The sequence below is a fragment of the Anarhichas minor genome, unplaced genomic scaffold, assembly GCF_050575085.1.
Source record: "Anarhichas minor isolate MPS153535 unplaced genomic scaffold, ASM5057508v1 ptg000136l, whole genome shotgun sequence".
NCBI classification, from domain to species: Eukaryota; Metazoa; Chordata; class Actinopteri; order Perciformes; family Anarhichadidae; genus Anarhichas; species Anarhichas minor.
In genome coordinates, this window is record NW_027466582.1 from 13,648,961 (window position 1) to 13,672,393 (window position 23,433).

Sequence of the window (23,433 nt, forward strand, 5' to 3'; positions counted from 1 at the left end):
GTATAGAAGTCTATGAGAAAATGACTCTACTTCTCTCTTGATTTATTCCTTCAGTAAACATTGTAAACATGAGTTTATGGTCTCAATCTCTAGTTTCAAGTCGTCTTCAATACAGCATGATGTTCATTTAGTAAATTATGGTGCATTTAGAGTCAAATAGACCATAAAGTAGGGTATGTTTTAGGGCGGGGCTACCTTGTGATTGACAGGTCTCTTCCCAGAGACTTATACAGCGTCTCTACGTCACTCCTCCATAGTCCAAATATGGTCACTTCTGTTCATTGGTTGCCAAAAAAAACAGCATGGCGACGACTGTAATCCAAGATGGCGACGGTGAAATCGCCGAACTCAAGGCTTCAAAACACATTAGTGCTAGCATGGCATGCTAACGTAAGAGCTCTTAACTTGCAAAAATACTGTGTCACCATACACAGTAGAGACATGTAACTGTTAACAAAAAATACATAATAAATACCAGCATGTCTCAAATCCATTGGTTGGTCAAATTCTTGTTAACATGCTAGAGTTAGCATGTTAGCTTTCAGGATCCAGTTAAAACTGAAGTACAGATTAGAGTGGTAAAAGTTGAGTCCAGTTTTTAGCTTCACTTGTGGTAAAAATCTTAAATTTACAGTGTTTCAAACATTTTCACCCATCAAAAGAATTTCGCCATTGTAATGAACATGAAATCCTCGTGGGGTCTGCTAATGTGGAGCTACAATTTTGGTGCACGCGGTTAAATAAGGGTTTAGAATGCAGGACTTTCACTGGTAGTGGAGTATTTTTACAGTGCGGCATTAGTACTTTTACTACGGTAAATGACCTGAATACTTTTTCCACCACTGGTTATTCATCCGTGGTGAGTTTGGAAACAATTGGCAAACAGATAAGATACAAACAGTGGCTCCTAAACTCAGCACCAAATCCTTGACCAGGGGCCAATTCTTGCTCATAGTTTATAAAACTCAGATTTTCTCTGTTCATTTGAGTAAACACATCATCAGCATTATTGACTATGATCACATCATGTTTTAATCAATTAAGATCAAACTGTTTCTCTGAGCAGTCTGTCACGAGAGGTTTGACTATCAAACAAACATTGGATGTAATAGAATGATGGAGTGAATTTTAATCAATGTGAGCAGCTTGACTCCAGTTTACCTACAGAAGAGACGCAATCTGGGCTGAAATTTTGTATTTCAAAAACACTTTATTAACATGCTTTGATCTACCTGTACAGTCTGTACTAAAAGGCACACACACACACACACACACACACCGAGTCACATATTTAGACATTATACAGTATAAAAACTGTAGACGGTAGAGTTTGAATGACACGTTTTGACAGGCAGATTGTTGTTCTACAAACGTTTGTTAGCTGCTGAGCTACTTTGTAGTTCGTTAACTTTAGCGAGTTGAAGCGTGTCAAGTTTCAAAACATACAACTTTACTGTCAGGCAAATTTGGCGATCAAAGAAAGCTGGAGGTGGCACTTGTATTATTGTTGTGATCACTTGATTGTGAAGCGTGAGATTTTATAGGCTTGGTTTCAAAATGGAAGATGAAGAACTTCACTTAGGCTACACTTAGTAGTGTCGGCCATCTTCCCCCGTTGTATTAGTCATGATCATTTGGAATCCTTGAAGCAAACGGGGGATGCCCTTTTATTTTAAGGAAAGTAGGAAACTACTAGTCTACTACAGTCCTTCAGAAAGCAAAGACTTTAACAATTTAACAGAGGAATTAGAGTTCTGCTTCAACAGTTTTGGGGCTAACTTAGACTTCCATGGGTATGACATAATAACAGCTTTCCCGTGTAAACACTGCTTTGGGATATTGAAATAATTCAGGTGATTATACAATAAAAGAAAACAGTTATGAAAATGTTATTCCATTTCTGCTAATAGATCCCCTGAAATGCTACACAGTGGCCCTTTAAAGAGAGGAGTATGTTTCTTTAAGAGCCGTATCAAAAATGTTTTATCTCTAAAACTCAGGTATCATATTGGCAACAATAAAAAAATATTTCAAGCAATACCCCAGCCCTACTTGGGGGGCCAGGAATTCTAGCCAAGGAAACAAAATGTAACCTACGTTCTTGTCTGGCAAAGTGCAAGTTACGTGTCTTTTTCTGCCAATTTCTATAAAACCCCAAATCTGTTGTAAATTACACAATTCTGAACATGTCGAATGTTATTCTTATGTTAACTAAGTCAACCTGAGCATTTCACCCATTGGTCTGATACTTTTAAATTAAATCCGAACTCGTTATTCCTCCAGTTCAGTTGCATTTTATTAGCATCGTCTGAGTTTCTGTCTTTCAGCTGCTGCTCACATTTGACATTATTTTGGCTTCCCTCCCGTCCCCTGTAACAAAACTACATCAAGTGTGTATCGCTCTGAATATAAATAAACTTTTATATATTCTGAATTCAAATCAGTAACTATTCTAGACTCAACGAGAAAATCTATAAATTATCTGCAACCGTGAAACAAAACTTCAAACTTGTTCCTTTGGTGTAGCTGGTAGTGCTTCGGTACAACGAACTGCCATTTTATATGGAGTTTGGCAACTATGCAACAGTAGTGTTACGCTTGTAGCGTTACCTCCACTGCGTAAACAAAGACGAATGAGAGCCTTTGTGTGTTGGCAAAAGGCCCGAGGGTGGCTTTAAATCAAACAATGACACCTTGAACAAGCTTTTCTTGAAGTAGGCATTGGGTCTGTGGCAAGTTCAACTCAAATATATAAACCCTTTCATTCAAACAGTGCAACAGAAAAGGTTTTTAACCAAAAGCTAAATCAAGTAACCAACTAAATCTTTAAATCCACCGATTGTAAGCAACCTTTGTTGCACAAAAAAAGAGAAAGCAGTCCGTCAGCAGAGTGTTAGCACATAGTTCCACACAACATCGCATGAATAAATTCATTAAAGTGCTCAAAATAAGAGAGACAAGTCTAACAGCTGATAAACAGACAGACATGAAAAAGAATAACACAAAGAAAAGCCACACTGAGTGTTAGAGGATACTCATCAAATGCATTAATGTGGAACAGCCGCTACCCTGAGTGGCGTAGGCACATTCAGAAGCTTTCACGAGGCTGCTCGTAGCAAAAGGTCAGATTTTCATAATGACGCAAAGAGCTTGCCGATAAACCTGCGCAGGCCTTACTCGTCATCTGGCTTTATTAACATTTATAAAAGCTTTTTGTAATTGAAAGATCTGAGAGAGAGAGAGAGAGAAAAGGAGCATATTGAGAAAGGAGGTGAAGAGAAGATTGTGAAATTAAAGAAAACTAATCAAGCTGTCACCAGGTGGCAATTCTTTCATTTGGGCTGAACCGGGCCGACCACGCAGAGAAGAGCTGAGACATCGTTGGATGCAGGTAAAAAAAAAAATGATCGACACTCCTCAATCCCCTTTCTGCCTAACGAGGTCGCTGAATTAGAGGCGAGCGGCGACAGCTTTCTGAGTGGGCAATTTTCCTCCTAGACAAAAGACACACATTTGAGATTTGTTTTAAAGGTTCCTCGTAGAGCAAGAAAAACGTAATGTATTCCTGCTGGGGTTTTGTTTCTTACCTAGAGTGTCTTCCAGTGAGTTCACCATCACCGTGTTCACCTTTAATGTCCACTGATCCACACTGGAGTAAAAACATTGAATGGTTATTTTCAGTACAAAATCAAGTTTCAGTTCATGGGGACTATTTCTTTGCTTTAAAGTAGCTCCAGAGAAAAAGGTTACCGGTGCTTTCTGTTGATTATCCAGAGTAAATAAAACCCAAACTCTGACCCTCTCTCTCTCTCTCTCTCTCTCTCTCTCTCTCTCTCAATTCAAATCGATCAGCTTTACTGGCGTGAGTGTAACAAAGAATCTATTACCAAAGCATCAAGTAATGATGACAAAGAAAATGGGTAAAATTCATAAAATCAAGACAACAGCAGGAACCAATGAACCCTTCCACTGTGTGTGTGTGTGTGTGTGTGTGTGTGTGTGTGTGTGTGTGTGTGTGTGTTTGTGGAAGACTTTGGAGCTGTGTGCTGATGTTATTAGTGTGTGTGTGTGTATGTGTGTTTCTACATTAGACCCTCCATCACACAAAAAAAATCATATCATATATAATTCATATGAACTTATATAACAAAATCAATGATGCTTGGTGCTCAAAATTGATGGACTCAGTTTCCTTGGTGTCAATTCTTTATGTTAAAATGTTATATTACCCAGAGAACTCGTTAGTCGCTGCTGTTTACATTCCTTCTGATGCAAATTCCAAAAACGCACGACAGGAATGCACTGCTGTTGTTGTTTTTTAAATCATTGAAGAGTGTTTTGTGATGTACAGATTGTGAAGCACTTTGAGTCAAATTTGTCCCGAAATAAATTTGATTGAATTGACACAAATGTACCAAAGAAACTCACTTCTTATGACCAATGAATGAAATACTATTCACTGCTCAGTCAGACAGCAAAAGCTGAACAAATCACCTCAAACTTTAAGCCTTCATGTAGGGATGTCGCAATATACCGGTATTGACAATAACCGTGACATTCAAAAATGAAATATTGATATATTACATGTTTATAATACACATATGATAATATTGTGTAAATAATCCAGCACCTCTTAAATGCCGCTTTTGTACAGTTATGGTTACAGACGCTCTCTCCACTTTAACGCACTCATATTTTGAGTGCAATTAATTTACCAAAAATGAGACAATACACACAATAAACTATGTTAATATGATATATTGGATATAATGACCACTATAATCATACACATGAAACCATTAATTAAGCTAAAAGGTATCACACCTTGTGTGGTATTAAACTCAGGGTGGTCTTCTCTCATTAATATGCTGTATAACGGTCACTAAAGTGTTATATTTTTAGCTTGGCTGTTGTATCAGAAGACCAACCGGGGACTCAAGAATGATCAAAACCAACATACCCTTTGATTTTCTGAACAGCTCCAAGTCTTAGAAAAGCAGCCAGAGAGTTTTTCTGAAGGTCAGATGACAACACTTCAGCGTGCCTGAGTCTACCTGGAGAACACACAGACAACACACATTTACAACACACATTTTGTACATTTGGTAGAGGGCTGAGGTGAAAAAAAAAAAAACTGGCAGAAATGATTTGAGAAACTTTTTAAGGACGAAAAACCTGCTAGAAGATGTTTGATGATGAATTTCTGGATGGCAGGAATAAACTGTTTTTCTGTTAGAGTCTCAGTGGCCTCTTCACACAGAAACCGGCACACCACCTGAAAGAAACCAACCACACACACACACACACACACACACACACACACACACACACACACACACACACACACACACACACACACACACACACACACACACACACACACACACACACACACACACACACACACACACACACACACACACACACAATGTGTTATCAGCCTCCTCTAGAGGACATCTGAAGTGTAACACACACAAACTTTCTTCATCAGCTCTGGTCGTTAAAAACAAGCAGGATGTTTGCATATACTTTAACTTGTGTACATACTGTTTATGCATGTATCTCCAATATGAAATGCTATGTGAAATTAAGTTTATGTCCAGGCAAGGATATAAATATATCAAGCGGTCAGAAAATAAACAGTGTGCAGAGTACACATACGCAGTGAGAAATATACTTATAAATGATCGGTTTGATCAACAAATCTTTTATTTAAGTTTTTTTAAAGTTTACATACGACTAAAAATATCGTATCAACTCAATGAAACTTCTATATTTGATGCAAATTAGTAACAGGCACTGGGCCGTAAACACAACATGACATAAGGACAATTCCACTCTACCGGGTCTGAATAAATGAAACATCAAATCTAATAGTTCATAAACATTCTAAAAGTTCAGAGTCTTTAATTCAATGTGCAGATACTCTCTGCTTTTCTTTTACTGATTATTATGCACACAACTACCCTTCTGTATACAAAACATGTAACACAACCAACCTCCATGCGTCTCCCTCACCTGGTATCCTTGTAAGAAGGGATCCAGCATACTGATGAGGAAGGCCAGTGTTCTGTGTCCTCCTTCAGTTACCAGAACCTCCTGCTCGGTAACCTGCAGAGCTCCGGTCTTCACCAGCAGGTAGCAGGCCTCCTCAAAGTCCTGCAGAACACAAGAGTGACATATGAAAGCTATGGCCATGCAATCATGTATTTACAACAAAGTCACCCACGTTTCTACATTCAGCCGACATTTATTTCAAGCACTAAATGCTGCCCCTCACCTGCACTGTAGCTCCAGGACAGAGGATGAACTCATTGGAAAACATGCTTCTTAGGAAGCTGAAACCGTTGAAGACCTCCTCTGCAAAACACATCGTAAATTAACATGCAGGGGAACCAGCCAATGTGATATGTATGATAGTGTTAAAAAAAAAAAAGTTTATGTATGGAAAAAAAGGCACAAAAGTCTACTTTATGTTGTGGAATGTCTAGAGTGAAACTATATAAATAAAACAACTAAATGTGTAGTTTGCAGCGTTTCTAAACAGGCAAACCGCGTGTGTGTGTGTGTGTGTTAGTCTTACGTTTCTGGTTGGAGGAAGCAGCGTGGATGGCTGAAGCCAGCAGAGCCGGCCGGAGAAAGACGTGCAGCGCCTGGTTCCTGTAGGAGGCGCAGGAGAGGACGATGACCGCCTGGCTCAAGAGCTTCTCTTCCGGAGTGACGGTGCTGTGAGGCTCCCCTGGCCCCACCGGTGCTCCTTCTTCAGTACAAAGTTCAAAGTCAGAAAATGCCACAACTGTTTTCATGCATTGGTAATGCTTAATTTTAACTTATTTAGTATTAATAAGCAGTATATAAACATTTAATAAATGAATGACAACTTAGTAAAACACAGTTGTGATCATTTACTTGTATATAAGTGTACATTAATATATATCTGCTTACAACTACATCATAGTGTGTTGTAAACCATTTATTAACTGTTTATATGGTGATTATGGTGATATACAAATAATGTGTAATGTTTTATTATTGTTATTATTATTGATTATCTGTAACCTCATCTTGTAGAGTTACCCTGAAGTTACATGAAATAAAAATGACACACATGAATGAAAAACAGAAATCAAAGCAACGAACACAAACCTTGTTCCACTGCCAGCTGGACTTTTCCCTCAAAGATCCTCACTAGACCTCGATGCAGGGAAAGACTGGAGGAAATGACTTCTGACGGACTAATTTGGTCTAAAGGAGAGAAAAATAACCCACTTCACAGAGAGACAGTAGTAGGATTGTGAACACTTAAGTCGCGGGCTCAGTATGTACCAGGCCAGTGGAGGAAGGCTCCATACTGCCGGGAGAGGTCTCTGAGCCACACGGCCTGTGCAGTCAGCTCGTCCAGTGCTATCCCCTGTTTCTGCCCCGCCGCCTGGTTCTGGAGCAGCAGGGAGGCCAGAAGGACCCACGGCTTCAGGACCATGTTCTCCTCCTGGGCCCGCACCAGCTTGTAGGCCGAGTCATTCACAAAGCTGTTGATGTCCTCAGCGGCCCTGCTAGGGATGTGTCTTGAATGGAAATATTACAGTTAATCCAGGTTTTTAGTCCCATGAAAAAAGTAAAGCTAAAGTTCTGATCGCTAACACATTCGTTTAGATAATCACCCCTACTAGAATAAAGAGCAGGCTTGAGGTGTTTACTGACAGTTTTCAAAAATGGAAATATAAATTTGAATGTAGAGATTTCATATGAACATTAAGGCAGGCACAATACTAACATAAGATGCCTTATTGTTCTTTAAACGACACACATAACGTAATGTTGAGATATCACACCTGGGTACTAGGTTGAACTGGCAGCGGTCAACTCTGCCCTCGGCTAAACTTCTAACAGACACAGGTTGGCCAAAGTACACATGGATGCTGCCGTAGTCTTCACTGAGGACCTTTCTGGCTTTGAACAGACCCTAGAAAAGGAAAGATGTACAAGAAAAGCAGATGAAGTGATGTGCAGAGAGCCACATCTCAGCACAAGTGTACAGGCTGCAAAATATGACTTATACAGGTTTTGCATAACAATAATTAGTAATTGTGTTTCCATTTTCCATTTATCTTTCATCAACAAGTCATGGGCTGGTTGCACAAAACACCTCAAGTTTTCTCCTCAAGTATGAGGCTTATTTTATTCTTAGCTGAGGGACTTACTTGAGGGTGTAGCACAGAATCCCTTAATTAAAATAATCCCTTAGTTAAGGAAACTGGATATTGTCTGACCGTTGTTTTAGTTTTTTCTGTTAACAAATTGGTCTTCATATTGTACGGGATCTTGAAGCCTGAAGTGGGTCCAATCCATCACCCTGCACACTTTTGGGGAAGTCAGCAAGTGTGCCGCGCTCTCTCATCCTCTTGATTTTACGGGAAGTGTTCAGCCGACGGGTAAGGGCGTTTGAAACTCGATGGACGGCGCGTCACACACTGTTGACATGAAATACCTTACCTATTACTGACTGGAAAGATCCAGTATTAATTGCAAAGGAGCTGGAAGAGCGCAGCTGCGAAAAGTAGAGTGATCCAACTGTAGATGGTCAGACAAACCATGAATTGACTGCCAGTCAAATAAAGTGTAAAATGACGTGCTTGTCGCTAAGCGTGTCTTAACTTAAGGTGTTTTGTGTAATCGGCCACAGACGTTTAAATGACTCACTGAAGTGGACTCCTTGGGTTTGGGAATACCCAGCAGCTCTCTGGCATAAAGCGTCTCCTCTAAGATCCTCTCATAGCTGATGCTGACTGGGACCACGTTAACGTCAAACACCTGGCCTTTAAGGAACGGATCCATGACTATATTCAACAGACCTGGGAGAGGACAGAAAGATATGTGTCTAATCAGTTGCACCACAGAAAATTGGAAATATTTGCAGAACCATGTCAAAACATGTATATATAATATTCTGTGATATTTTGAATTTGCTAAAAATATGTTTTAACGTGAAAATGTGCTGGCAGGAAAAACTACAACACATTATCTAACATGGGTCTCATAAAACATCCAACTGCAGATGTCTGACAGGTGTTTTATTTTTCCCATGTAAAGCTCGGAGAGTTTACGGTTGCTTTTGCTTTTACCTTACCCAACTTTGGAGTCAAAGACTTGGACGTCCGGCTTCTGGTGCCCTCTAGGAAAAATTCCACTGGTGCAAATCCATTCTAAAAATAAAACATAAATCATCAAAAATCAATATGATAAAATGTTGCCGTCATTGTGAACTAATTGAAGAAAAGAGCTTTGTAGTACCGTGAAAATGGCCTCACACAAAAATGACACAACTCCACGACCGTAGGACAAAAAAGGTCACTTCTTAAAGAAAAAATAAAATAAAAAAAAGATTTAGGATGAAAGAAAGTTCTCCACACCTTGAGCATGGTCTTGACATACTCTGAGAAGACAGCCCAGTACAGCTTGTCTCCACCAAATGACCTCCGAATGAAGAAAGCTCCAGACATCCGGAGCATCTCGCCAACAAATTGCATCCCCATGAAGTCTGCAGGGAGAAACAAACTGTTGGTGTGTGTGCAAATCGTGATGGTGTTGGACTGCATCATATTAAGGAGTGTTACTATTATTCTGCCCATAATTTGATTGAATTCAACTTTGTAAATACTAAATATACTAATACTAAATATGCTTCAGTTGACACCAACTCTAGTAGGTATAGATTAAAATAAATGCTATAATAAAGAACCAACACTTTTCTCAAACAGAGTAAAAACACACTGCACATTATGTGCTTGTAACTCGGTGTATCTTGCTCGTTTCCATGCTTACCCATGCCGGCAGCAATGACAGGCAGAGTCAGGTCGTAGGTGTACAGGAGGTACGACATCAGCAGGAAGTCCATGTAACTGCGGTGACTGGGTAACAGGACTACCGGGTGCTCCCGGATGGCCTGCTGGAGCTAACGACGAAGCAAAGAAGAGATGAGGTGTCATCTTTTCACTCACACTCTGTTCTTAGTGTCACATGTGTATTCTCACCCTCTGGATGCCCTCTTCGTTGACACAGATGCTCCTGAACAAGGATTTGAAGACCTTGCTGAGTGTGAAGGCAAAGAAGCGAACGGTGCTGAGCTGCAGAGAGTGAGCCATCTCCTCCAAGATGGCTGACGCCTCGTCCCGGACGTCACCGGTCTCCCTGCCCGTCTCTTTGGTAACCTTGACCATTCAAAATAAAATGGTCAATTAAAACAATAAGACCGCTTAATAAAATAAATAATAAAAATGGGAATATTTGACATCTGAATACCAGAACATGGTGCTCTTTCTACAAGTTATTTACGGTCATATGCAAATACAGAGAAACAGTTGTTGGCAATACAAATTTTCGATCTCAGGCTCCCTCCAACAATGCTCATTAAATATAAAAAGAAAATTAAGTGAGTGCAGAATTTAAAATACAGGGATGAAATAAAACATATACAATAAAATAATATATATTTGTTATGGTAGAAATGGCGAAATGAATAAACTGGTATATGCTGTGTATCTGCAATAGCCTTGAAAATTATACTTTTTAGTATCTTATAGCTAATAGCCATTTTTGTTATAAATTAGAATCTACTTTCTGTTAATTAGTTGTGAAAATGCACACGTCTGTACTAATTTGAAATATGGTTTATTACTTAAACCTACCATTAATACAACTATCTGAATTTTTTTCTCTATAAGCTGATAAATAAATAAATGTCATCTCTATAAAGAGAAGAACAAAGTTTATTAATTCTTGTCTACTGTATGTAGATGTAAATGTACAATAAAGACTAGAAACTAAAGAAAAAAAGGCACTTCTCTTAACTAACCAGCCACCTTTTGAGTGCAATCTTGAGGCCTCGTCCATGAGGCATTACCAGAATATCAACCTACTGTCAGACCACGTCACCCTCACCTGATTGATGACATAGTGCAGTTGATCAGACTGAAGCACCATGCTCTTCAGCATGCTGGGTTTACAGGGTGCCACGCCTTTATAGAAGAGCGGCGTGTAACACCTGAGGGCGTATCTCAAGTCGCTGGAGTTCCTCCTCTCTTCCAAAATGTCCTCAAAGTCATCTCTCTTCTTTAGCATAGGGTCTCTATGCTATTAAAAACAAGAATCATAACATATATACATATTTCTTAGTTGTGCATTACTGAAACCATAAAATGTTTTAACATATTGTTGACAAATTCACAGCACCAAACTGTAAAGAAGTAATAGAAATGCTTGTTCTGCATTTTTAGAGTAAAGCCCTGGATTTCACCTCTCTGTGACACTTCAATTTAAATATAAAAACACCTGATTAGTTGACCAGATATTGACACGGTGCACACTTTAGGGCACCAGTCTCTGACCACTTATATCAAAATGTGTGACCCTTTCTGTGGTGTAAGAAAGCGTGAGCCTTATTTAGATAGGATCACAAAGAACGTAAAGTAGCAGTAACACAGTGTAAACATACTGCTTTCAAAGTCCTGCATTTCATCAATAGTATTATAATGTAATAATTGTACCTTGTAGGTGGAGCTAACTGTATTTTATCAGTTTAATCCATAACAATACTTAATTTGTTACATTTTGTATGTCAACATTTAACTAGTAGTTTGATTATTAAAATACCTATGGTGAAACTGCATTTTAGTGTAAAGTAGATTGAGGTTACTTGTTAGCAAAGTACAATCTTGTTTTGTTTTACAACACTTTACTGCAGTTCAATGTAAAGCCAATTGAATTCACGTGTAATAAAAGGTGCTCTGCAAATAGAGTTGCCTTTATCTATTTTTAGTTGTATTAAAAGAAACTGTCGTGCAGGCTGCATGCATTAAATAAATGTAAAGGGACGATTGCTTAACAGTGGTCGTATCAGTGAAAAACGTCGCAAAGCAAAACACAAAATTGCCAAATTAAACACCTTTTTACTGTTCGCTGTTTTAGTGCATAAGTATGAAATCTGATTGAATCCGTTTGAGTGTAATGTCAAATAGTGTGCACTGAGATACAGCAAAGAGCTTGCCAAGTTAGCTTAGCCATTGCCAATAAAAGCGAAGCATACATACCGAATAAATAGCACCGGAAGCCATTCTTTGTCACAATTTACAAACTCATACACACTGCGACCACTGAATTTATACGTTCAGGGACGTCTGTGCGGTTCTTGCCTCTTGATATGTAAATACGTTAAGTTGTTAACCGGAGAACTTCTCATCGGTGTACTAACTGACAAGTCAGGGGCATTTCCGCAACTACGGTAGCCGTGAAGGATCAACCATCGTCACACGTGTTGACATTCCATGTTGTGAAACGGCTGTTGTCGTTGAGTCCCGAGAATTAAGAACTATTTTTGCTTTTATCCTGTTTCTACCATTAGCTTGATATGAACGGAAAGGAAGACGGAGATTGTCTGTCTCTCGAGCACGTTTTGGATCAACTTTACGAGTTTGGTAAGTGCTGATAGCTACCATTTTAAGGTATGCTAGTAAACCTAGCATACCTTTAAATGCTGGTGCTGTCTGTTCATTCTAGCTAGCTAGCTTATTTGGTTTGCTGTGGGTCTGCAGACATTATATAACGTTAACTGTTGAAACTAAAAAATAAGGCATTTGTTGTCGCCGATTACAGCACAAACAAATTCAATCAAAGTGAGTTGTTATAATTCAAGTCGTAAAGGTGATTGTCTAGTGATTCCAGCGTCTAATGCAATCCAACATTACAGCCTCAATAATAAACATATGGTTGAAAAAGTTATCAACATTATAACATTGTGATCTTTGTAAAGGTAGGATTTATGGCAAAGTTGTCATGTTGCGTTGCTTAGATTGTATTAATGTGTAATTACAGAGACAAATGCTGATATTATATTCAGCTGTTGTCTTGTCTATTAAGGAAATGATGTGTTCGGAGCACATACAAGTTGATCATGTTTACCAAAACGTTGCAGGGACTTGAATGAGATTTTGTTGTTGACTGACGTTTCAGATGATGGACCAGCATCCAAAAAGAAGCTCAAGTCTCAGAAGAAGAAAAAGAGAAAAAGATACGAGGAAGAGGAAGAAGAGGTGTTCCCTGCAGCCGAGGATATCTGCAGTGACTCTGAAGACAAGCGAGTAGATCATGTTGGAGCCGAACACCAGCAGCAACAACCAAAGACTGAGCAAACAGGTGGGCAGCATAGCAACAAGCTGAGTAACAACTCCACGCACATGTGATAGATATATCTATCAGCTGTCAATATACTATGTTTTCAAACTCTCCCCTCCTCTGGCCTCCTCATCTCGCACCATTCATTTCATTCACGCCTCCTTTTCTCGTTGGTTTAACGTGTCATGTCTCGTTCAGGTCCAACCATCCAGCAGGTGAGCCAGGTGAAGGTTGTAATATTTCAGGACCCCAGAAAGAAACAGAAAACCAAGCAGACTACAGCACCCGACAAAATGCCTGTAAGTCTATACTGCTTTAGCTCACCGTGTACATCCTTCATACAAAATATATGTAAAGGTTCAACTTGGACTAATCACCTGAAGGCCAAATCCTTTTTATTCATGTTACAGGATGACCTGTTCTCAGGTGCTTTAACTGTGCATTGTGTTGCCCCTCCAGTGCTAAAGATCTAAGTAGCATTTTGGAAAATGTGCACCCATAATAGTGTTTAAGAACCATTACATTGTTTTATTCAAACCAAATTTTACATCAAGTAGTCTATTTGTGCAAACGCAGAACGCTTTACATCTCTGACATTTTAAACCTAACCCCTTCCGTGCTGCTGTGTGACCTTTAGTCAACCGTCTCTGTTCGTGTTCTTCTTGTCACCATCCATTCTCTTCACTTTCTCTCTCCCCTTGTCTTTGTCGCCTTTGGTTATGTGCCGTCCTCACTTCAAGGCCCCTCAGAAGATGACAGAGGAGGAGGAAAGCGGCCAGCTAGAAGAGCTCAACTTGGAAAAGGTGACAGTTTTATCAAAATGTACTGTATGTGTTGTTTTCTTTTAGAAGATGTTTAAACTATCAGTCTTGCATTGTGTGAATTGGTTCTTCTCATTTAGTAGCTGCCCCGCTGTGTGGGAATTGTTGCTTAGCCCACTGTATCGCTGTGACGTGTTTGGCTTTATGCTGTACTGTATTTGTTGCCATCAGACTCGTCTTGAGGTCCATCGGTTTGGAATCACAGGCTATAAGAAGGAGCAGCAGCGTGTTTTTGAACAGGACAGAGCCGTCATGCTGGGGGCCCGAGTAAGGAAAACAGCTTTTTTAAAGTCCTGTACCTATTTAATTAGCACCACAGCCTTGTTAGTAGCAAAGTGACCAATTCACAAGTTCATTATTGTCTCCTAATCAGCCTCCCAAGAAGGACTACGTCAACTACAAGATGATGCAGCAGCAGATCAAAGAGAAGAAGCAGAAAGCAAAGGAGGTTCAGCCGGTAAGAGCTGCACCTACAATCAATTACAATAGAGACGCATTTCCATTAAATCATTAACACATTTTTAAATGTATTAAAATAAACACAATAGTGGTATTAAAATATATATATACTCCACCTGTTCTTATTATATCCTGTATTGTTGCTTCGTAGGACCTGAAGAAAAAGAAGAAGCCGAGTAATCAAAGGTGGGTAAACATTTAATTTGGAAGAGACGCGCTCAAACCAACATCAGCAAACATTTCAAGTGTCCTTGAATCTGTATTCTATAGTTCTATCTGATAGTGTCTATCATAATTCATGGATGTAAAACACAGCACTGGTGTTTTTGATTTAGCATAACAGAATGGACAGATAGTTGTACAGACTTGTCGCGTCTGAGTGGTTGAAACCTGTGTTTGACTGTGCTGCTATCTCCACCAGGGCCAAGAAGAAGAAGGTGTCCTCTACTTCTGGTTCCGGCTCGGCCCCCACAGGTCAGGTGGGCCACTTCAAGAACGGCATGCTGATCCTCAGCCCCAAGGAGATCCAGAAAATCAAAGGCAACAAGAGACGCAAATAGGTGAGTGTGTTTTTGTACCTATAGCTAATGATCTAAAAGGAATTAGGAGATATAGTGCCCCAAAGTTTGGACACCTACTGGTCCTGACTTCAGAGTTGAGGGTTAATGTTTCATGGTTGAAATATGCGTGTTTGTGTTTGCAGGTGAGCCTCCAGGATGGAAAAACATCAGCAGACCAGAGAAAGAACTGGCTTCCAAACGCCGTCAGTGACTCATCTTACTGCAGGACTGTTTGCAGTGTTATGAGGAAGAGCACGAGAGACGAATACAACGTGAGCTGTGAGGCTGATTTCCAGAGGACGGTGTTACTGGAGACAGACTGCAGAGACAGGAATCCAATTTACCGATCCTCAAAATGGACCCTGAATGTGCACGATGGCGGGACGTAAATGCACGACACCGGAGACCTTGGTCAAATCATATTCCATCACAGTTAATTTATTTTCTTTTTATAAATGACCCAAAAAAACAAAAGAAGACATTTGCGTTTCTTGTGTTTTACACGGTAAAGGTTTTTAAATAATGCAGTTACAATGCATTTATCATATACAAACCATGTAGTACAAAACATTTACATTGGCAGGAAGGGAGGGGATCATAACAGTACAGATGGGGTAATTATCTTTAAAAAAAAAAAAAAAAAAAAAAAAGCAATGTACACACAGGTTACTCCTGGCAGATGTTTTCATGTAGAAACATACATAAACATGAGAGAGTAGTTTGTCTCCCTTTTATAAACTCTTCATATATGTAAACGACTTCTTCACAGCCTCCAGAAGCTGCGTTCGAGGTGAAAACATTACAGATCTTTACAGATTTAATTTTGTTAAAGAGAAAACATTAAAAGCTGATGGATTCTGAGCGGCAATGACAATGGTCGAAACAAGAGGTGTAATCTGGCAGTGTGCGGCTGGGTGAGGTCACAAAATCTCACACCGTTTTTTGTTTTTTTTGAAGCAGCTTTTGTGTTATTTATACATTTTAAAGAAGAAGAAACAGCACGAAGAAATATGAAGCTCATCTGCAGCACATTGTTTCAAGCTGTAAGCAAAGCTGTGTTATGTTTAGATTTTACCTTCTTTCTTTTTTTAAAACCTTCAACCCGTGGCAATAAACCATAGACAATATATATAACCAGGAGCCATTCAACTTGAAGAGGGCAATATACAAAAGAAAATAAATATGCAATTAAATATATTTACACACTTTATAGAGTAAATAAATCTGCAGTTCTTTAAGTTAAACAGCTTACAGCAGTGACATGCTCTTTTCCCCAGCACTGTATCTTGAAGTTAAATTTAAATCTCACATTCATGGGTGGGTAAGTGTTGGGGTAAAGGGACATGCCATACAAGCACTATTACAATAGCATATCTAGACAGGAGTGACTACAATGTGACTCTTTTAAAATATGTGAATTTTGCCACAAAAAGTATTGTTTTGATATGAATTTAAGAAATAACCGTATGCGGAAAAGAAAAGGTGTAAACTCATTTTACCTGATACACTGTCGGACTCCTTGAACCTCCACCTAACACCTTTTAGCTTCGATTCCCTCCGGTCAAAATTTCCTCTGCACCGTTTTGACATCAACACAGCCTGCAGACATGTAACCCCAAATCATCCAGACTCTCAGCTGAAGGAAAAGCATCCCCTCTGGTTCTGTGAGAGATGTCTCACTTTGCCTGTGGGCCTATAATCTATTCCTGGTTACGGCAAAGTCAATCTCGGGGGGGGGCAGGTTGCTCACCCTGGTGTGGAAGGTGGGAGGGCGGTCAGAGCTGAGCAACCTCATGTGCTGCAAATATAGACCGTAGGTGAAAAGCTGGCAGTCTGGGGCACGTCAGGATAAACTCTCCTTTGGGTGATGTTTGCTTTCTGGGTCGGGAGAAACTGGTTCAAGTCCTGACTTTGACACTGATGGTGCATTCATGTCATGTGGGAAAGATGGTAAACGTAGGCCTGGTTTCAGCTGGTAGACCATACACACAATGGCAATTGAAATTCTAATAAAACTATTTTCAGATGGCTTTTATTGTCTGGATTTATTGTTAGCAATGAAATGCTTTATTAAAACTTCTTTTGACCACTGGGGGGCATCATAAACAAAGGTGTGATAACACTAACATCAACTTTTAAATCGATGTGGTAAACTTATTAGCAAACAGTTGTTTATTTACACACCCAGCAGACATTTAGCAACATTATCATTCATCTGGAGCTGTGTTTTTGGCCAACAGACAAATTAAGCGAAAATATCTCTCTTTTAGCTCTAATTTTGGTCTCTACCAACTCCTTTCGGGAAATATCTGACTCTTTAGCTGCTAAATGCTTCACCCGCGAGTGTCTGTGTACAGATAATCAAAACAGTAACGTTAAAGAAAACTAAGAGGCTAAAATGCTCCATAAACTGCAGAGGAATAGTTCTATGGGTCCATCATTACGAGTGATTCACATTACACATTTGATCAACTGTTGTTATAAAAAATATAGATGTAAAAAAATCTTTCCCACTTCATTTGAATGCAGCATCAGGCGCAAACAGCTTTGATTCATATATAAATACATAATCCCCTCCCTATCTCCCAAAAAGGCTCAATCATTATTCTTACATATTCTTTAAAGGACATAAAATGAACCAAAATTCAAATGTATTACCTTATAATACTACTCTAATGCTCTATAGTTAAATACATTCTGCAAAAAAAAGATAGGAGGCAACAAATGTTGCCATGTTTCTTTCTGTTGTATTGAAAATAGACCTAATTAACTCCAGTCAGAAAGGCCTTCTTTAATGTATAGTATATATAGTATTCAGTCACCTGGCATATTTAAAGGTTGTGTTGAACTGAGAATTTAAAATAAATTGGGTAATTGCTGCCTGCAATCGTAATAATTTGTAAACTTACATTAAAAAAGTGAAAATATAAATGACTGCTATTCTATGTCCCTGATTAGATGTATGAGATAGTTGACGATACAAGTAAGATCGTAAGATAGTAAGAGCAAAATGATCGCTGACATTTTGTCAGCGATTAAAGGTATGGAATCACAGTCGGGTATTATGAAACAACAGTTAATTCATCCTGTTGTTGCCACCATCCACCAGCAGAGGGCAACCTGTCGAAGCAGTTGGCTTTAACATCACTCATTGCAAAGACACGGCACACTATTTACAATACAGCTTCAGATATTTTGTAAACTTGTTTGACGCTTAATCCATGCTTAATATCTCACATTATAGTCATAACTCACATATTTACATTTGTTTGTTGTTTTCCATTCACACGTAAAGCCCAATCTTTGTATGGCAGGTGTGTCTAATAACTTCTCTCTCACACGACATTATAGGGAATAGAAATATTTCAGATAAAGATGAAATAAATGAGCAAACTTCTCCATCCTCTGCTGCATTAGTCGTGAAATATATACATGGGTACTGTATGTTGAAACAACATCTTATATCCGGAGTCACAGTGGTTTGGTTGGATTTTAAAGCCGCTGCCGAATCCAATCCCTGATGAGAAATGCAGCAGCAAGCGCAGCTTCACCTGATGTGACTTTTCGAGACCATCTTCAGCGCGACATATTAAAGGGGCCTGACAGAGATTCTACAGAGAGACTGGGAGATGAGCACAGAATAGAAATTACCAATGCGACAACCACACTTTTCTCACTCTAATTTTGATATATCATAGTAGCTGTTGGTCTTGTGAGGTTTGGCTCAGCTCCATTTAATGTCAGCGATTTCGGACATTTATTCCTCGAGGTGAAATCACGTCCTCGTGAGTCAGAGTGAATACAGAGCCTGGGAGAGGCTGCAGGGGAAACGTCAAGGCAGGAAATGCTCCTGTAGGCAATTAATCAACCTCGTGCCTGCACTTTGATTAATTTAACAGACCAGTTGGTACACGATTTTGTAGTTAACCAAATTAACACAAACCCCAAAATTGTATTAAATGCTGCAGGCATATTTTAACCTCTAACCTCACTGACATGCTCGTGGTTTCTTCCTTACAAGCTTATGCTGCTCAGTCAAATTTCATTCACAGAGCTTAATCTTAAATTCCAGTGGAGATCTTAATGTTAAAAAAAAAAAGCCAAATATGTCAGTATCAGTGTCTGTGTCAATAGTTCAATATTTTGTTAAACACTTATTAGATAAGAAGAACAACACCGCCCTCATGTCTCTAGCATAAATATCAAACTACATCCAGTAGCCACTTCGCTTAGCTTAGCATAAAGAGTGGAGTGCTCTGACCGAAGGAAACAAAATCTGCCAGCCAGCACCTCTAAATATAATTGTATAATATCTCATTTGTTTAACCCTTATAAATGATATCATAAAACAAGTGTGCTTCCAAAATTAAAGAAACTATTCCTTTAATCTCTTTAGGCGGCAAAATGGTGGATGAGAGTTTGCTGCTCTCCTTATCTGGTCTCTGGTGAGTCTCTCTGGTGAGTCTCTCTCTTTTATTCTACCACTTGAGGCAGATAGACACTGTGAGTGGTCAATAACACTCCACCAGAAACTCAATTCCTCCCTTCTTGAAAAGACAATGACATGCCACTTCAAAATTACACAACCAATCCGCATGGAGACACCACTGAAATGCGGCAGAATGAATTTACCACTTTGAGGTTGCAAGATGAAACATTTCCCCTGCAGACTGGCCACTCCCATGCTTGGCAGATCTGTCACATTACTGAAAAATGAAATGGAATCGAGCCCAATGCTTCCCAGCTTTTGATCTCAACGTGTAAACCTCTTTGAAAACAGCACCAAACAATCTTTATGCCTTTTTGAATGCCAAAGACAAGAAGGGGAAAACAGAAAAGGCAGTGCTGTTGGAGCCACAACTGAGAGAAAAAAAGTGTAGCTTTTAAGTATTCCATGAGGGAAACATCCCGCGATGCCACTACAACTCCTATTAAAGACTCTCTTCGTCTAGTTTTACCTCGTGAGCCGTAAAGACCCCCCGAGAGAGAAGCGGAGCAACAATAAGCGCTGCTGAATCGTTTCTCCCTCGCTTACTGGAAGCACCTTGTTGTCCTGGACTTTTTTTTTAACTGATTGTGATGCTATTTTCTGATGGTACGGATCTTACATTTAATCATAAAGCTTAGAAATTCTCAAATAGAGAAATTTAAAAGGACGATATTGTTTCACTGCGCAGTGTGGGAATCTTCACCATTGATTCTGTCAAAGTGAGAGAGTCGATTAGTTTAGTCTCAGGACTTGAGGAGAAATTTCAGGCTGTATTTTCCTTCTTGTTAAAATGTTTTGCAAGGTACAATAACATAAATGATGGCAGTTCTTGGGGCAAAAACTGGGATGTAAAAAAAGTATGGCAATCCAGTCATCTCTGTAGTGATGTCCACAAGCTTCTATCATTGTATTAATAACCCAGATTTTATTCATTCGTCCCAAATTATGGAGCGGTGTCTCGCATTGAAGTGTATCCAAGACAAAGGGCACCTTGAGAAGAATGGGAGATGGGTAAATCCCGTCTGACGTGACTGGAAAAGGTCCACATGGGAGCGAACTGCATTATGACATCGTTGGTTTGTATCCAGGGCACGCTCGGAGGGAAGACCTCCTACTGTTTGGTATTCTTTGGCAACTCCAGGCCCGTCAGTAAGGTCGCCTGAAAGGAACAACAGAGCAGATCATCTGTGATCGAGACTGTGAGGAGATCAGCCAATGAACGCTTGAATTTGAGGAACATATCTGACGACTGCTTGGAGTTTGAGGAATAGTAATGGGATGGATTTAGGAAATACAGTCTTGTTAACGTCTTCCATCTACGGATTCCTTTCTCCATACACTTTGACTCTCTGCTTGCAAAAATGATGCACAGACTGTATTCGCATTCTGTAAGTGTGTGTGTAAAACTGCTACGTCTGACTGCTTTCTACATGTACTGGAAGAGGGATCTGATTGTTGTTCCTCTTGATTTCCTGCCTTTGCTTGTGACTTCAAACATGTAGATTTTGCAAATATAAGGATTAAGATGATTTAAGCTGCAGCTATAACAATGCCTATGTATTAATGCTGAGGTCTACCAAATATCTGCTGTTGTTTTGGTAGAAATCAGCAGACAGCTGACATTTCTCGGGTCGTTAATATTTAAAGGAGCTTCAAACTTATGTAACATGAGTTTGAAAAAGATAAATAAGTGATTTGTTGACTTCAAGTGGTCCTCCTAAACTCCCACCTGTCAGAAATACAACCGGATGCTATATTTAAGTGCTTCAGGTTCTTGATAGAAGGATAACAGACTGCAACAAGGATCACTTCTTTAGTATTTTGGAAATCAGGGGACATTAAATGCTGCAACAGCAGAACATATACCAGTCTGATGTTTGGTTATTTTTATTATCAATTCAAATGAAACCATTCTTAAATCTATAAAAGAGCAGAGTGATGTTCTCAAATTGCTTGTTCATTGAGGGTATTCAGTTTACAGTGATATAAAACAAATAAAAAGCAGTATTGCAAATCCAAAAGCGTGACACCAACCACGACTAAAAGTTACAAAACGTACAAGAGAATGCAACACTTGCTTCAGTGCACTTTGACACTATACGATGACCAGTCTTGGCAGCTCTGGTATCAACAAAAAGTGCTTTCCCAGTTGAATATATCCCTCATTTTGCTCATTCATGCAACCACTGTCTGAAGACGTACACACGCTGTACATATACTCAAAAGAACACATCATAACCAACTAATCCTAACCCTTACCCTAACCTTAAACCAAGTCTTCACCATAAAATGTAATGATTTACACTATGGGGACATGCAATTGTCCCCATTGTGTCCTTCTAAAGAAGGAGACTGTCACGTTGTTCCCCACAAGACAGGTAAAACACACCCACACACACACACACACACACTGACCTGCACGTTTCGGTTGAGGCTGACGGCGGGTACAAAGACCCCGTCCAGGTTCTCGAATGAGGTCGGTCCATGCTGCTCCTTGTTGATGTAAAAAGTCAGTGTGCGTTTGGTCAAATCCAGCAGGACGCCAACAGTCGATCCTTTGGCGATTCCTCCCTCCGCCCTACACACACACACACACACACACACACACACACACACACACACACACACACACACACACAAAACATCAAATAGATAAAACAGCTTAATGTGTGTGTGATAGGATGTGATAAGAATGGGTCTGAAAAAAACATTGAAACAGGGAGACTGACATCTGACTGATTTTATGTAAATATTCAAGAAACCCCTCTCCCTTCTCATCCGTCTTTTTGTCATTCTTTCCCTACAGCTCGTTAAAAAGAAGTTGAAACTTGAGCTTGCATTCACAAGTGGACCAAACTCCACTCTATATCATAATAATATTCCAGTTCTATTCTAAATATGCCAATAAAGTGCCATGTGCTTGAAAGAGAAAGTAACGCACTAAAAATGGAAACCTGATATTCAGCGATTTATCATTTTCATCTTTTGTGTCCACAAGGTCTTGAGCTTTGTTTTAACAACAGCTCAGGAATTACACTACCTACTGTGATCTGACTCTAATCTGTGTGGTAAGGTGACCAAAGATGGACACTTAAAGAAAACTACAAATGTTTGTTTTATCCTGAAAATGAGATAAGACTGTGATTGAAATTGTGTTTTTGCATAGAAGCTATAAGGTGTAAAACCACCTCTGTACATGTAAGCACGCAGGTAGCCATGTTTCAAACACATGATGGCTGCCTCTGGACTGGGCTGAGAGAGACACGAAGGAATCAATATGTGGTTAAGAGCATGAGACACAAACATGAGATGATGAATGACATGAAAGTAGATGGCACAGTGAATAAATCCATCGTCTGGATGGACCGAGATATGAGACGAATAAACTCTGAGGTTTCACATTGTTGGATGCTGTGGAGAGTCAACTTTGTTCTTGAGAAGAATAGACGTCTTTTGTTGTAAATAAATGTTTAATGAGGGTTTGACACACTGTGACACTGAGAGAGATGGTTCAGAGAGATGTCTCCTGCAGGCTGCGTTCTTCTTCTACTGCTCTGGTCTGTTTAGTCAGTATTGTATGAGCCCCGGGGGTCCCTCTGTTATCCTGGGTATGTATCATTATCCTGTGTGTGTGTGTGTGTGTGTGTGTGTGTGTGTGTGTGTGTGTGTGTGTGTGTGTGTGTGTGTGTGTGTGTGTGTGTGTGTGTGTGTGTGTGTGTGTGTGTGTGTGTGTGTGTTTAGTGCTTTGTTGTGTGAGATTTAATGCAGAACTCATAATGATGAATAGAAAAAGAGAGTACAGCCTCCTGCTTGTTGTTTATGAATAAAGATGAATACATTTTCTAATAAGGCATACAAGTTCAAAGCTGTAACTAACTAATTAATTGGTTATTCAATACTAATAATACATGTTTTTTTAATGTTAGCTAATACAACT

At 39.5% G+C, this 23,433-nt stretch overlaps 3 protein-coding genes across 4 annotated transcripts in view; 1 reads left to right on the plus strand and 2 right to left on the minus strand.

Moving 5' to 3' along the window:
• Positions 1-1,190: 1,190 nt before the first annotated feature.
• On the minus strand, positions 1,191-12,264 carry gnpat (glyceronephosphate O-acyltransferase). Of its 2 annotated transcripts, XM_076083817.1 has the most exons (17): positions 12,087-12,264; positions 10,939-11,130; positions 10,032-10,208; positions 9,823-9,952; positions 9,411-9,538; positions 9,128-9,203; positions 8,701-8,852; positions 7,833-7,963; positions 7,327-7,565; positions 7,147-7,245; positions 6,584-6,760; positions 6,281-6,360; positions 6,019-6,159; positions 5,176-5,275; positions 4,961-5,054; positions 3,588-3,649; positions 1,191-3,494 (listed from the first exon to the last, which is right to left on the minus strand). In XM_076083817.1, the coding sequence occupies exons 1-17, from the start codon at positions 12,108-12,110 to the stop codon at positions 3,451-3,453; spliced, it is 2,046 nt and encodes a 681-aa protein (XP_075939932.1). In that variant the 5' UTR covers positions 12,111-12,264; the 3' UTR covers positions 1,191-3,450. The 2 variants fall into 2 exon arrangements, 1 of the variants encoding a protein (XP_075939932.1); XR_012951536.1 differs by lacking the exons at positions 1,191-3,494; positions 3,588-3,649 and having other exon boundaries at positions 6,000-6,159.
• Positions 12,265-12,283: 19 nt separating this feature from the next.
• On the plus strand, positions 12,284-17,037 carry fsaf1 (40S small subunit processome assembly factor 1). The gene is made up of 9 exons (XM_076083818.1): positions 12,284-12,470; positions 13,006-13,188; positions 13,366-13,466; positions 13,908-13,970; positions 14,160-14,255; positions 14,362-14,445; positions 14,599-14,633; positions 14,869-15,007; positions 15,151-17,037. Exons 1-8 carry the CDS (start codon positions 12,404-12,406, stop codon positions 15,005-15,007), a joined length of 768 nt encoding a protein of 255 aa, XP_075939933.1. The 5' UTR covers positions 12,284-12,403; the 3' UTR covers positions 15,151-17,037.
• A 3,570-nt stretch (positions 17,038-20,607) lies between these two features.
• trim67 (tripartite motif containing 67) overlaps positions 20,608-23,433 on the minus strand; it is a 36,668-nt gene continuing 33,842 nt past the window's right edge. Inside the window, exons 11-12 of the mRNA XM_076084203.1 lie at positions 21,912-22,074; positions 20,608-20,655 (exon numbers count right to left, since the gene is read on the minus strand). Coding sequence (XP_075940318.1) covers positions 20,608-20,655; positions 21,912-22,074 — 211 coding nt within the window. The remainder of the gene's footprint in view (positions 20,656-21,911; positions 22,075-23,433) is intronic.